Genomic DNA, 15,837 nt, shown 5'->3' with positions numbered 1-15,837 from the left:
GCCAGATAGAAAACCTGTACATTCGAGTGCCATACCAGTTATAAAATCAATACCTGCAGCATGTAAAATGCTTCTTAGTAATGCAAACACTGAAATGTAACAACATCAGCAATGTGTGTTAATACACCATGCAATATCACCATGCAATATAATATCAATATATTAAAGTTCTCTCTGTTCTGTAGATTAATTTATTTATGCAACTCACAGTTTTAAATTAAGATCTGCAGAAGAAAAAAAAAACCTGAGTTAATTGAATGTGGAAATTAGTTCATATTTCTTATAGCTTCAGAAAATTAACAGGGGATTTAATATATCCAGTTGAGCATCTACATTATTATTGCTCTATTAAACTTGGATACAAATTGAATTTAAATCACATCTGTTTTAGTTCAATTAACAAAACTACTGCTTCCACAATGTTTGTTTTTGTTTTGTTTATTGCTTCTTCTGTTCCAAAGAATGAATGAATTCTGAAAGAATTGTTTTCCAAAGAATTGTAACCTTTTATTACAGTCCAAAGAAAATAGGATAGTGAAGCTTAAATGCAGAGGGTAATGATGTTGATTTTCTCTCTAGGGATACTTAATCATTAGAGATAAAGCAATGTTAGATGTGTGAATGTATATGAAAATAAAACACTGAAGGTGTACAGATTATATTAATTATTATATGTATTTCCTATGGATTACTTTAAAACCATCTGTCATTTAGATATTTGTGATCTGGATTTAGATTAACCTCTCCTATATGCATATTTAAATTAATAGAATGCATTATTCTGTTAGACTTGTACTTGATTAAGTTAATTATGGTCTCTTTATCTCTGTGTTTCTTATAATCAAGTTTATTGCATTTCTCATCTTTCCTTGTTATATGCAAGTTACTTTTAGCAGCAGAAGCTTCTTAACTTACCAGCTAATCATGACAAGATTCCGAATTATTTTATATGTTTTGCTCTTTACAGCTTTTGGTGTCAGATGTGTAAGTAAAACAAATAACCATATTCAGAAGGAAACGTTGTTGGATGTATAAATAAATCTACTTTAACTCTGTTACTTCTAAGTCTCTAGGTGACAGTCTGTGGTATCATACCGGGTCTGAAACAAACAAAAAATAGATCTGAACTAAAAAAACCTAAGGAAGTATAGACCCAGATATGAATAGTAACTTCCCATCTCTAATTAAAATAACACTTAATTTCACAGTTTTTTTTTTATGTAGGATACTGAACAAATGTAATGAGGTTAGTGATCTTCAGGAGTTATACCACTGAACTGTAAAAGAGATCATAAAGCTAGTACATAATGTTATTCAACTAATGATACTCTAATTCTAGAGTGGCCATTTGGTCCTATTTCTCTTCCAGGAAAAGATGCATCAATCACTCATCCATGAGCATGAACCACTCATTCATTTTACGAATGGCTTTAAATACACAGAAAAATGAATCACTCATTCATTTTACGAATTGCTTTAAATACACAGAAAAAGTTTGATAAGACTCACAAAACAAGCTGACAACTAAGTGAAGCTCTCACCTTTTGGGGATGGCGGGGTATATGAAGCCATATACAGTAAATACATTATCCCATTAATATGTCTCATCAGGTGCTACAACTATAGAGAAGTATGATCTCAGGACAAATATATGGATCCAGGCTGGAGTGATGAATGGCAGGAGGCTGCAGTTTGGTGTGGCTGTCATTGATGACAAACTCTTTGTTATTGGAGGCCGGGATGGTTTAAAGACATTAAACACTGTTGAATGTTACAATCCAAAAACCAAGGCTTGGACTGTCTTACCCCCAATGTCAACACATAGGCATGGTTTAGGTAAGAAATTTAAGTTTTAAAGAGATGTAATTTGTTTTGGAAATGTATAATTCGTTCTGAAAACGTCAGTATTTTTGAGCTAAAGGAACAATGCAATAAGTAATTATGTGTGTTTGATGGATGCTGCCAGGATAGATAGTAGGCAAGCAATGTTAAGTGATTCCTGAATTGCAGCAATTCAAAAGAAATGTGATTTGCCAAAATGTTTCATATGCAGATACAAAAACAATATTCAGTCACTCCATGGTGTGCTTGTATATGAAAAATAAAAATTGGATATAGAATTCTAAAATTAAAAAAGCGACAACCAAATACAGTGTTGGGTGGAGGGAGGAGAAGAAAAGGAAACTGAAACTTGCAAAGATTGACCCAGAAGCGCAGTCTTGATTTTCTTTTTTGTCACTGGCATCCTGAATTACTTTTTATTTTTGATCAAATAGTCAAAATACGCTACACTTTCTCATGTATTAGGAGAGCCTCAGCTATGCTGAGGTACATCAGCTTAGTGTCAGTGGCGAAAGGCTTATAATTTTAAAAGCACTGGCAAGAGTGGCATTCATCAGCAGTAATAGCATCTGTAGCATGTGTGCACTGCAAGGCTGCCTCAGATAAGTGTTACCGGGGTGATTAGTGCATGCACACACTTTTGCACTCCAGAGTGCTTACAGTCACATTACTGCTTCATGCAAACCCTTCACAATCCGTCAACAATTATGTAAAAAGGTAAGCCCTGATTACCTAAATCCTCACTACCAAAAAAAATTTGTCCCCAGTATTCAAAATTTGTATACAAGCCAAATTTTCCTTTTCCGAAACTCCAGTTATCTGAAGACTTCAGATATCCCTTTAAATATCTAGATTATCAAAGTGTGTGTGTTTGTGTGTATGTGTGTGTGTGTGAGAGAGAGAGAGCATATTCTCTAGCTCAGTGGTTCCCAGATTTGTTCCGCCACTTGTGCAGGGAAAGCCCCTGCTGGGCCGGGCTGGTTTGTTTAGCTGCTGCGTCTGCAGGTTCGGCCGATCGTTCCATGGGCCATGCCAATGGGAGCTGTTGGAAGCGGCGGCCAGTACATCCCCTCGGCCTGATTTTGACCTCCATCAATGTAACTCCTTTGATATCCACTGATATGAGAATATGGTATATTACATGATATATTATATATTCTCATGTCAGTGGAAGTCAATAGTGTTACACCATTGTACAACCAATGAAAGGTCAAAATTAGGCCCATTATGTTCAGTAGCATATAGATACAGGGCTCTTTCTCCTTTCACACCTGTCTTATATCAGGGTAACTCACGGAATATTTTTGGAGTTACTCTTTACTTAAACTGATGAATGAAAGCCGCCCATAATACTTAAACTAAATGTGATACTTGTGAAGTTTGCTAGATTGGCTACCTTGAAGACTGAAATTCTCTCTTTATCCACAGAGTAGGTACAGTAGAACCTCAGAGTGATGAACACCTTGGGAATGGAGGCTCTTCACAACTCTGAAATGTTCATAACGCTGAATAAAACGTTACGGTTGTTCTTTCAAAATTTTACAACTGAACATTGACTTAATACAACTTTGAAACTTTACTTTGCCAAAGAAAAATGCTGCTTTCCCTTTATTCTTTAGTAGTTTACATTTAACACACATTTTACTGTATTTGCTGGGGGGGGTTGATTTTTTTGGGGGGCGGGGGTCTCTGCTGCTGCCTGATTGTGTACTTCTGGTTCCAAATGAGGTGTGTGGTTGACTGATCAGTTCATAACTCTGGTGTTTGTAACTCTGGGGTTCTTCTGTATGGTAAAACATAGGCATCATTAGCGCAAGTTATCTTTGCCCTGAAATGACCATAGATGTCAATGGATAATGGTTTTCTTGTCTATTGCATCCCTTACCTTTCTCCTGACACTGTCAATAAGTGTGCCAACCATGCTGATGGTTTTGTGTTACATACACTTCTCCACTGGGAGCTGGATGAAGGCTACCTTAGAGTTGTCAGATGGTAATGACTGAGCTGGATCTGGACTAGTGAGTTGTAGGTGGAAGATTCTGAATAAACTTACCATTTATTTGAGCAACCCCATCCCCAGTCTACCTCAACACTGTTTTATTATATTTTTTATTTTTTGTCAGTATTAGTTGTTGGCAGGAGATGGGTGGCATGTTTCCCTGCCTGGAGTGAAATTGAGACAAAACTACTGGATAGTTTAAAAAATAATAATAGTTTGGGTTTTAATTTAATTCATTAGTAATCCTTTGAAATAATTATATACATAAATGTATAATCCTCTGTAAAATAAATATTGGACCAACTTCAGCTGGTGAGGGAGACAAGCTTTCAAGCTTACACGGAGCTTTTTTTGGGTTCCCAGACTTGAAGAAGAGGTATGTGAAAGCTTAAAAGCTACTCTCTCACAAACACGAGTTGGTCTAATAAAAGAGTACCTTGCCCATCTTGTCCCTATATTAAGTTATAGACATGTCTATAGAAATGATCTAGAGAACATTGACTATCTACAGTCATTTTGCCTGAGTAGGGGGACTTGACCCTAGATCTTCCACTTCCTGGTGGGTGCCTAATCACTGGAATATAGTGTCATTCTCACTCTCTCTGTGCCAGTGTACAGTGGAACAGCTTCAACAGGAGAGACTGAGGGAGTCCCCCATCAGAATAGTTCATAGTGCAGTGGTTAGCGTACTCTCATGAGAGACCCCTATTCAAATTCTTTCTCCCTCTCAGGCCGAAGGGAGGATTTTTTTCCCCACATCCCCAATGAGTATTCTAATCACTGAGCTAAAAGTTATAAGATGGGCACCACCACACCGCCTAAGTCTCTTTGTGGATCCAGGCCCTAAATCCTCCCCTCAGCATTTACTACTAGGCTCCTAACTCTCCTTATGTATTGTATAGGGAGATTGGGCACCTGACTCGGTAGATTCTCCTAGGTGGCAGGATGCCTAAATGATAGATATTGCAACACTGAGTACAGATCCCATTTATGGATTTGGATGCTGGTCTGATCCTGTTGGGCATTCTCTGTGTTTCTACATAATTAATGAACTCAGCTGTTTTTATTCAAACGCTTAGAGCCAGAGGCTCAGCTGGCGTGAGCCAGCCTAGCTTCATTAACCTCAATTGATTTACACCAGCTGAGGATCCAGCCAATTAATAACCGAACTCTCTGGCAGTTTTGGGGGTGTTAGAAATGTAAGACTGAGACTGTAATGTTTGTGTATATATAATATTGTGATTAGGCTTGGTAAAGAGTAGTCTCATTGCTGGGCGTGGCTATGGATATGGTTTAGCTGGAGAATACTTTTGAAATGTTAGATAGGCAGGGCATTTTAATTCCACTTGATAAAATTAGTGTTGATACCCTCTCTAGAGATGAGAACATCTCTTTTCCCTAACAGCAAAAGGAAAATGAGTATTATGAAACGAGTTTAAGTAGCTTCTTCATCAGATTTATTTTGCAAAAATCTTCAGCTGATTCCTAGCAGGGAAAATTTTGTTAATTTAAATATTTTCCTGTGGTCTCAAATGAATCAGCCCCCAGAAAGCAATTTTTTCCCTTGCCATTTCAATATTTTGTGGCAATTCTAGCATAACACACATTCCTTTGCCATAAATTCCTATATTTTATGTCTATTTCAGTTAATTGGCATCAGATAATTGTAATGATCCTTTCATTTTCTTCAAGATAATGCTTATCACATATTATATCAAGTTCTTAATGTCTGTTAACAATATTCTTGATCCTTTTTTATTATTGTAATCACAGTCCATAACCATATGATAGGAAGTCTGTCAATGTTTGCACTGGATTAAATCTGCATGCCATGAGAACATAGTCTAATCACTTATTTCCTTATCAACAATTGTTTAATGAGCTCAGCAGTATTCACTGTTAGACATGTGTCTGACACTTGCTCCTGATGCTGAGTCAACAAGAAAACATCATGAGCATGAGGAAAATGATGTAATTTTAAACTTATGTTTTCATCTGTGTGAAATGACAAAACATTGATTCTCGTATGGAATTCATTCCTTTTGGCTTTACTTTTACTCTTGCTATTTGACAATTCTCAGAAAAAATATTTACATATTTAAAAATCTGTAATGCAGGTATTGATGAATTAGAGAAACCAAACTGAATAAGAAGGTAGAAACCATGTATAGAGTAGCTCTTAAAATGTTTCAGTCTACTTAGGTATTTCTGAACAAGAATGTTTTGATATCTGTCCATCTGTTTTCGAAAAAAGTGTTATGCCCTATAATAGGGATGTAGCAGATTATTCCCTCCTGTCTTCCTCCCTTCTCCTTCACCTCCCTCTTAACCTCCAAGCACAAGAAAGAACCCCTGAAGACTTGTGCCTCAAAGGTGCATGTCTGAGGCACAAAGCCTGCTTAGATGGTGCTGTTTCTGCACTGCATTTTGTTCAGGTTAGTGCTTAAAGGTACAATCTATCCCTATATATCTTGTAGCCCAGTAGAATAGTATTTTGGATTAATTTTGCTTTAATTAATTTTAAAAGTATCCCAGTGTTGCCAGCCCCAAAGGTTCAAAAATCATGGATCAAGTTCCAAAACATCTTGAGATCACCTTACAAATCATGAGATTCTAAAACAAACCCCAACAACGTTGGGTTCTCTTATGCACCTTTTTATTTTTAGCCATTAGGATACTCTTGGGTCATGTTTATAAGCTTTCTTTATAGCCATTAGGGCTATTCAAAATGAAATGAAAGCTGGGATTATCATGCATTCACATAAGTCCAGGAACTGAGTCTTTAAGAGATACACAAAATGTAGCAAGATTCATGATAAAATTGTGAGAGTTGGAAGCATGATATCCTAGTCTAAAAGGTAAAATGTTCTATCATGAAATGTATTCGAAAATGTGTGTCCAATCTGCGGCTTGGGGCCACTCTGACAGTTCTAAATTGTGGTCCTCGAGGGAGACAGCTAAGAAAAAAAATAGCATTTTATTACAAGTTTAAAGTGTTTTCCCTGAGCCACTCCTTGTGACTTTAAATTGAAGTGTCTAAATCAGCTCTGTCACCATAGGGAAGTTAACAGGGGCACTGCAAATGCCAAATGCCTCTCACCACTCCATCTGATCTCAAAATAGTGTCTGTACTGTGAGCTGAGAGTACTTTGAGCAGCTCCATTCCTTTTTCTGCTACAGCTACTCAGCAACATCTCTACTACTACCTGTTGCCTTTCAGGGAAGGGAAAAGAGATGCTCTGGTTGCTCCACGGCTTGCTTGCCTGCCTGCTGGTCTGTAGGAACTCATGGAGAGCAAGTTTGGAGCTTGACTGACATTGGTAAAGGATGGCTTCCCACCTCCCATGTTGCTGCTTGCAATTAATTATAAGCAGAAGCTTAAAAAGAAGAAAAAAAAACCACTAAGGTGGTTCAGGTTGTCCTAACACATACATGCACATACATGCCTTATCCATATTTGAAAAACAAAGTGTGTTTATCAAATGAGGTAGCAAACACTTGTTAATTAAACAGCACTTGGCATCTAGTTGTAGACAAAGGCAACAGTATTTAACAACGTTAGCTGGTCTTTCTCAACATCTAATTTTCCCAGTGTAGACAAGGCCACTAATGAGACCCTGGCTATGGTGTCAAACTGGTTGTTTGTGATGTGTCCAGTGCCCACTTTGAGGGAGGATGAGACCACTAAATTACAGTATCATCCCAGGTTTCTGAAATTGAAGGAAACATATTTAAGATAAAATGACAGTGATTTTCATTTTCAGCAGTCTTTTTCTTTTACATACATTTTTACTTTTTTATTCATTTTTAAGAACTGTTTTCACAGTGGAAGACACTGCAGGGTTTGTTTAACATAGCGAGTAGACCTGGTTTGGTTTAGTGCACTGGACCGGGCCCCATAGTTTATTCTTGTAGCCATTCTAGTAATCACCTGTCATGTTTATTGCTTAAGTATGATTACACCGCTGCCGTCTAATTTGAAGAGAGCCCTTATTGCAGTCTATTATATGTTCATAAACTCCTCAGGAGTTTAGAATAAATCTGCTTTTGTTTGTTCACTGTTTTTTAATTCAATATTAGATAACATCATCACTAGCAACCATAGGTCACTCACTTCACGAAGAGGTAAGGATCAAATATACAAGTAATAAAGATGGAAATTGTTCCGAGGCCTGGGAGGAAAACATATCCTTGGGAACTGAAGCATTTGAGAGTATGGAGGGATTTCACAGCATCAGGAGAATGTCATACCCCGTATGTAACCCAGGGTTTGTCATGGTCTATACTTTGATAGGAAATGTCCAATGAAAACCCACAAGCTATAGGAAATCATGACAAGGATGGTATCTACCCCTTTGAGTCAGGAGTTGGAGGCACTGTGCTTCTAGAAGTGTTGTCAATCAGATGAAGCATAGAGCCAACATCCTGACATCTCTAATGACCATCTTGGGCACTGTCAACAAGAACAGAGGTGACATCGCTGGTGTTTTGGCCAAAAGCCATTTCTGGCTACCTAAACTTTTTCTCTTTAATTTCTATATGTGAAATTATGGTTCATCTCCAATCCTAGTAAACTGTCGTGTATTGTTGAAGTTAAATAGTTAACTTACTGTTGAATAGTTGACATGCTTCACCCTAGAAGAGTAAATTTCAGGGGTGGGTGAAATCACTATTTTATCTACAGCAATGCCCTGAGCAAGCACAGCAAGCACAGCAGCTGGTCTTCCATAATAGCACTCCTTTGAGCAATAGGTTGTAATGTGCCATGCTGCTGTGCTGTTTCTTCCTCATCTATCACACAGATGCAGTGGAAGGCAGAGGTTTCCCTGGGGTTTATGTGCCTTAGGATTTTTTTTTTTTTTTTGGCTCAAAGGCCTGTGTTACTGGCCTTTTCACCAGAGTAATAAGCAGGGGCTGAAGAAGCCATGGTGCAGATCCAACCCCCTAATAGAGGGAAGTTTGCTAAATGCTTGGCATGATACATTGAAATTGCACAGTTTAAAGCTTCCCATCTTTGCTTTCAGAAAACCACATAGCATAAACTGGCTTTTCTGAAAAATGCAACTAATTTCTAGAACTAGTCAGTACAACAATGGACAGTGGTAAAAGAGGGAAGAGGAGGAGGAGGATTTATCTTTATTTCTCCCCACCCTCCTCTCCCCGCAGATTCTTTGGAATAGTTCTCTGACTTGGCTCATTGTGGGATCACATAAGGTATATTAATTTATAAACAGTTCCATTAGGCTAACTCTGAGATAAAGGTACAGATAGAGTTATGGAGTCTCTGTGTTACTCAAGATACAGTCACAGTATTTCTGAATAAAGTGAATTATTAGGCAAGTTTTACATGTCTGCAATTTTATCACTCTCCCAGGAATTCAGAAGTTTCTTTAATTTATTTTGAAAACCCTCAAGGCCCAGATATTTAATAAAGGCTCTTTCGCTTCCCAGCACTCACCCACATCCAACCACCCTTGGTAACTTTTCCCTGAATAAAGGAAAACTGCACATTGCATTTGTGTCCTTCTATAATTCATCACACATGCATATTCTTCTGTGTTTAATTTTTGATTTCAGAATTTTTTCTAAAGAACTAGTATCTTTTGGATTATGATTGAATTGCACCACCAAACTGCAAGACAAGTTGGACTTCGAGTCAGGCAGCTTATATTAAGACATACACATTATCAATAATAGCGAGTGATATGTAAAAAATTACAAAGGAAGTATAATTATTTATTTATAAATGTTCCCTCTTTTTATGTTCATGCCTGTGTAAAAAGTACTTCTCCCAGAATATTTTGAATATTCTGTAATAAGTATATTTTAATGCAATGTATTTTTGAAGTGAGTTACCTAATACAAAGGTATTTAGGCCAAGACACACTCTGAATTAAAAAGAGAGGCGTGAGCCTTAACTCACCACCACCATCACCAGCAAACATTTCACCCAGTAAAGTTCTAAATGAAACTAAAGGCAGACTGATACTACAAATTGACGTTGGCACAGCTGCACCACTTTAATGAAGATGCTCTAAACCAATGGGAGAGAACTCTCATAGAATCATAGAATATCAGGGATGGAAGGGACCTCAGGAGGTCATCTCGTCCAACCCCCTGCTCAAAGCAGGACCAATCCCCAACTAAATCATCCCAGCCAGGGCTTTGTCAAGCCTGACCTTAAAAACTTCTAAGGATGGAGATTCCACCACCTCCTTAGGCAACGCATTCCAGTGTTTCACCACCCTCTTAGTGAAAAAGGTTTTCCTAATATCCAACCTAAACCTCCCCCACTGCAACTTGAGACCATTACTCCTCGTTCTGTCATCTGCTACTACTGAGAACAGTCTAGATCCATCCTCTTTGGAACCCCCTTTCAGGTAGTTGAAAGCTGCTGTCAAATCCCCCCTCATTCTTCTCTTCCACAGACGAAACAATCCCAGTTCATAGATTCATAGATATCCAGGTCAGAAGGGACCATTACGATCATCCAGTCTGACCTCCCGCACAACACAGGCCACAGAACTTCACCCACCACTCCTAAAAAAAACTTCTCACCTATGTCTGTGCTATCAAAGTCCTCAAATCGTGGTTTAAAGACTTCAAGGAGCAGAGAATCCTCCAGCAAGTGACACGTGCCCCATGCTACAGAGGAAAGCGAAAAACCTCCAGGACCTCTTCCAATCTGCCCTGGAGGAAAATTCCTTCCCAACCCCAAATATGGTGATCAGCTAAAGCCTGAGCATATGGGCAAGATTCATCAGCCAGATACTACAGAAAATTCTTTCCTGGGTAACTCAGATCCCACCCCATCTAATATCCCATCACAGGCCATTGGGCCTATTTACCATGAATATTTAATTACCAAAACCATGTTATACCATCATACCATCTCCTCCATAAACTTATCGAGTTTAATCTTAAAGCCAGATAGATCTTTTGCCCCCACTGCTTCCCTTGGAAGGCTGTTCCAAAACTTCACTCCTCTGATGGTTAGAAACCTTCATCTAATTTCTAGTCTAAATTTCCTGGTGGCCACTTTATAACCATTTGTTCTTGTGTCCACATTGGTACTGAACTTAATTAATTCCTCTCCCTCTCTGTTATTTATCCTTCTGATAAATTTATAGAGAGCAATCATATCTCCCCTCAACCTTCTTTTAGTTAGGCTAAATAAGCCAAGCTCCTTGAGTCTCCTTTCATAAGACAAGGTTTCCATTTCTCGGATCATCCTAGTAGCCCTTCTCTGTACCTGTTCCAGTTTGAATTCATCCTTCTTAAACATGGGAGACCAGAACTGCACACAGTATTCCAGGTGAGGTCTCACCAGTGCCTTGTATAACGGTACTAAAAGTTCCCTCAGCCTCTCTTCATAAGTCATGTGTTCCAGTCCCCTAATCATTTATGTTGCCCTCTGCTGGACTCTTTCCAATTTTTCCACATCCTTCTTGTAGTGTGGGGCCCAAAACTGGACTCCAGTACTCCAGATGAGGCCTCACCAATGTTGACTAGAGGGGAACGATCACGTCCCTCGATCTGCTGGCAATGCCCCTACTTATACAACCCAAAATGCCATTGGCCTTCTTGGCATCAATGGCACACTGTTCACTCATATCCAGCTTCTTGTCCACTGTAACCCCTAGGCTCTTTTCTTCAGAACTGCTGCCTAGCCGTCCGGTCCCTAGTCTGTAGCAGTGCATGGGATTCTTCCGTCCTAAGTGCAGGACTCTGCACTTGTCCTTGTTGAACCTCATCAGATTTCTTTTGGCCCAAACCTCTAATTTGTCTAGGGCCCTCTGTATCCTATCCCTACCCTCCAGCATATCTACCTCTCCTCCCAGTGTAGTGTCATCTGCAAACTTGCTGAGGGTGCAATCCACACCATCCTCCAGATCATTAATGAAGATATTGAACAAAACCGGCCCGAGGACCAACCCGTGGGGCACTCCACTTGATACCGGCTGCCAACTAGACATTGAGCCATTGATCACTACCCACTGAGCCCGACAATCTAGCCAGCTTTCTATCCACCTTATCGTCCATTCATCCAACCCATACTTCTTTAACTTCCTGGCAAGAATATTGTGGGAGACTGTGTCAAAAGCTTTGCTAAAGTCAAGGAACAACATGTCCACTGCTTTCCCCTCGTCTACAGAGCCAGTTATCTTGTCATAGAAGGCAATTAGATTAGTCAGGCATGACTTGCCTTTCGTGAATCCATGCTGACTGTTGCTGATCACTTTCCTCTCCTCTAAGTGCTTCAGAATTGATTCCTTGAGGACCTGCTCCATGATTTTTCCAGGGACTGAGGTGAGGCTGACTGGCCTGTAGTTCCCAGGATCCTCCTTCTTCCCTTTTTTAAAGATGGGCACTACATTAGCCTTTTTCCAGTCGTCCGGGACCTTCCACGATCACCATGAGTTTTCAAAGATAATGGCCAATGGCTCTGCAATTACATCCGCCAACTCCTTTAGCACTCTTGGATGCAGCGCATCCGGCCCCATGGACTTGTGCTCGCCAAGCTTTTCTAAATAGTCCTGAACCATGTCTTTCTTCACAGAGGGCTGGTAACCTCCTCCCCATGCTGTGCTGCCCAGTGCAGCAGTCTGGGAGCTGACCTTGTTCGTGAAGACAGAGGCAAAAAAAGCATTAAGTACATTATCTTTTTCCACATCATCTGTCACTAGGTTGCCTTCCTCATTCAGTAAGGGGCCCACACTTTCCTTGAGTTTCTTCTTGTTGCTAACATACCTGAAGAAACCCTTCTTGTTACTCTTAACATCTCTTGCTAGCTGCTGTAGGCTTTGTAATTCCATCTCCACAAGAGGCAGTAGCCTTGTTGGCAGGAGAAGCTCTCCCATCAACATAGCGCTGTCAACCTGGGGACTATGTCGCTCCAGGGTGTGGATTTTTCATACCCCTGAATGATGTAGTTATGCTGAAGTAAGTATGTAATGTAGACCAAGCCTGCGGTTACACATTAAGGCTACAATCCTGCAAAAACTGATGCATATGCTTTACTTTAAGCATATGAGAAGTTCCATTGGGGTTACATATATGCTAAAGTTATGCATGTGCATAACTGTTTACAGGATTGAGGCCAATTTTGTTATACATTAGGGAGTAAGGGTAAAAATCACCCCGTATGCAAAAGGCCCACAGAAGTCCTATGCGCCCCTTATTTTCCGTTTAAGACTCATTTTGAGATCTTAAGTCACACTTTGGCCTGGTGCTGGTCCTATCCACAGTGATGAATTTCACTCATACCAAATTATCTAGTAGTATTCAGCAAAATTCTGAATAACTGGTAATATATACCATCAAGCTTTCTGGAGTGTCTCAGGAATGTGAGGGCCAACCTCAGGGTGGACTGTTAAGAAGCAGGGCACACATCCCAAATTGTTTGTGAGTTCTACACTTAGATTTCATCAACCAATTATCAAATGTGAACTCCGCAGACACTGTAACAGCCTCAACATGGTGTCACAGACAGTCCCCTTGGGTACTCCAGTCTGTGTTGCCACCCAGGTAAGCTTGACTTTGTGATAGATGGTGCCTTGGACCATACACCAAAAATCACAACAAAATGCAGGTTACTCCTAGTCCCAAAGGACCAGTCACTTACCCCGGAACAACTGTACTTTAGATCTTACACCAAAGACATCGCTTGTAGCCAATCCTATAATAAATTAATTAAATATTTATTAACTAAGAAAGAGAAATAAGAGAGTTATTTGTAGATGAACACACACACACACACACAAATGAGTTACAGTCTTAGGTTCAAAAGGCAATAGAGGCTGCTGTAATGTGCAAGTTCTATATGTCCTCTAGAGCAGTGGTTCTCAAACTTGGGCTTCCGCTTGTTCAGGGAAAGCCCCTGGCGGGCCAGGCTGGTTTGTTTACTGGCTGTGTCCACAGATTCAACGCTCGCGGCTCCCGCTGGCCACGGTTTGCCACTCCAGGCCGATGGGGGCTGCGGGAACCTGCGCGGGCCGAGGGATCTGCTGGCCGCCCTTCCTGCAGCCCCCATTGGCCTGGAGTGGTGAACAGCGGCCAGTGGGAGCCGCGATTGGCCGAACCTGCAGACGCGGCAGGTAAATAGACTGGCCCAGCCCGCCGGGGCTTTCCCTGAACAAGCGGTGGCTCTAGTTTGAGAACCACTGCTCTAGAGGCCCAGCCTATGTAGCTGGTCATCCATTGCTTATGCTTAGACATCTAGCCCTCCAAAAGTCCCAGCAGCATAGAGATCAGTTTCTGCTTGTCAGGGATTTTTGTTCCCTTCCCCCAGAGTTCAAGATGATAAAATGAGTCCTTGTGCATGTCACCACTACATGGGTGAGGGGGGAGCAATCAACAAAGTCTTTTGTCCTCTCATGTTCCACAATGGTTTGCCTGGTGTCTCTGGGCCTTCTTTTGTTGGCCAGGAGATAACACTTCCAGTGGTAAACTAATATTTCACACTCGTTAATGCTTCTCTCCTAACAGTGGGAGTTTACAGTTTCAGAGCAAACCCTTAAATATTACTGTATATCATGGGATACAGATATTATAAGTGAGATTAATGCATGCAGCAATTTACAAGCATTTCATATAGTTTAAACACTAATCACATTTTTATAAATCTAATACCTATTTTACCAATACTAAAACAGAGGTGAGCCAGACTGAACTCCAGCTGTGCATTGGTCAATGTTCAGTTGAGGCCTAAGGGCTTTGCATGAGCTGGCACTGGTCTGCCAGTGCCAGAGATACAGCCAAAGCTAAATGAGAAGTTAAACAGCTAATAGAGCAGTGCATGATACAGCCACATGTATCTGATTATTAGTGCTGCACTAATTTTTTTAATAAAAGAACAAATCCCCACAGTTAGACATCCTCATGAAGCTGAACATACTAATTAGATGGAGTACTTTTTTTTCCCCCAAAATCACCAAATCTTCAACTTCAAAAAATGACTTAGGTACTTAGGAGTCTAAGTCTAATTGAAATTCAGTGGGATTTCAGAGCCATATTTTCAAAAGTATCCACACTCCTAAAGAAGCCCATGGGAACCTAGTGGGATTTGCAAAAGCACTTATGTGGCTACCTTCCATTGAAATCAATGGGAGTTAGGTGCTGAGGTGCTTTTGAAAATCCCATCACATATCTACCTGCCTCATTAGGTGCCTAAATACCTTTAAAAATATTGCACTAGGGTCCTAACTGCCTAAATCCCTTTTGAAAACGTGAAGTTGGCTCCTAAGTCTTTTAGGCTCATTGAAAATGTTACCTACCATCTTTTCTTTGGTAACCCCTTTTGGACCCAAGTGGCTACCTAGAAATTTGAGGTCTTGTAGGTTTCACCAGTTGGTGATCGAGCCAGGTATTTCTTTGATGTCATTTTTTTTGTTTCTGACGAATGCACAAAGTTCTGTTCCCCTGAACACAGGAGGAATAAAACAGGAGACAATTTTTTTCTTGCTCTCAGCTCCCAGCCTCCTTCAGACAGCACCTGACCCAAAAACACTCTAGGCTTGTCCCATGGCCTCACACAATGTTCGTCTGCTGCGTCTGGGGCTTCTTTCTGAGTCTGTTTCTGTGTGCTTCTCTCTCTCTCTCGCTTCCCAAAACAATACCCAGTAAAGACATCCACCCACATAGTTATGCTTCCTGGGCAAACTCTAATATGTTTTTGTTTTAGATGGCAGCTGCTAGAAAGTTGCTTAACTGTTTCTTTTAACTATCTTAAATGAACGCCAGTGATTACACCCACCAGCTTCAATTACGTTTCTCCCAACTCAAAACACTACAGTATTTTTAAAAAAAATCTTTGCTATTGTAATGATAAGATTTTGGAGCAAACAGTTACACTTAAGATAGAGAATGTGCTCTTGATTAAATAATAATTAATAATAATAATGATTAAATAAATGCACCGCTACAGACTAGGGACCGAATGGCTAGGCAGCAGTTCTGCGGAAAAGGACCTAGGGGTGACAGTGGACGAGAAGCTG

The 15,837-nt window shown here is 40.1% G+C and overlaps 1 protein-coding gene across 1 annotated transcript in view; it reads left to right on the top strand.

The window, feature by feature from the left end:
* Nucleotides 1–15,837, top strand: part of KLHL1 (kelch like family member 1) — a 431,335-nt gene that overhangs the window by 348,042 nt on the left and 67,456 nt on the right. The window contains exon 7 of the mRNA XM_073346360.1: nucleotides 1,612–1,836. Within this exon, the coding sequence (XP_073202461.1) occupies nucleotides 1,612–1,836 (225 nt within the window). The remainder of the gene's footprint in view (nucleotides 1–1,611; nucleotides 1,837–15,837) is intronic.

The sequence above is a fragment of the Lepidochelys kempii genome, chromosome 1 (genome assembly GCF_965140285.1).
Source record: "Lepidochelys kempii isolate rLepKem1 chromosome 1, rLepKem1.hap1, whole genome shotgun sequence".
In the NCBI taxonomy this organism is placed as follows: Eukaryota; Metazoa; Chordata; order Testudines; family Cheloniidae; genus Lepidochelys; species Lepidochelys kempii.
The sequence above is the reverse complement of the archived record's forward strand: the minus strand, read 5'-3'. Positions and strand labels throughout refer to the sequence as shown.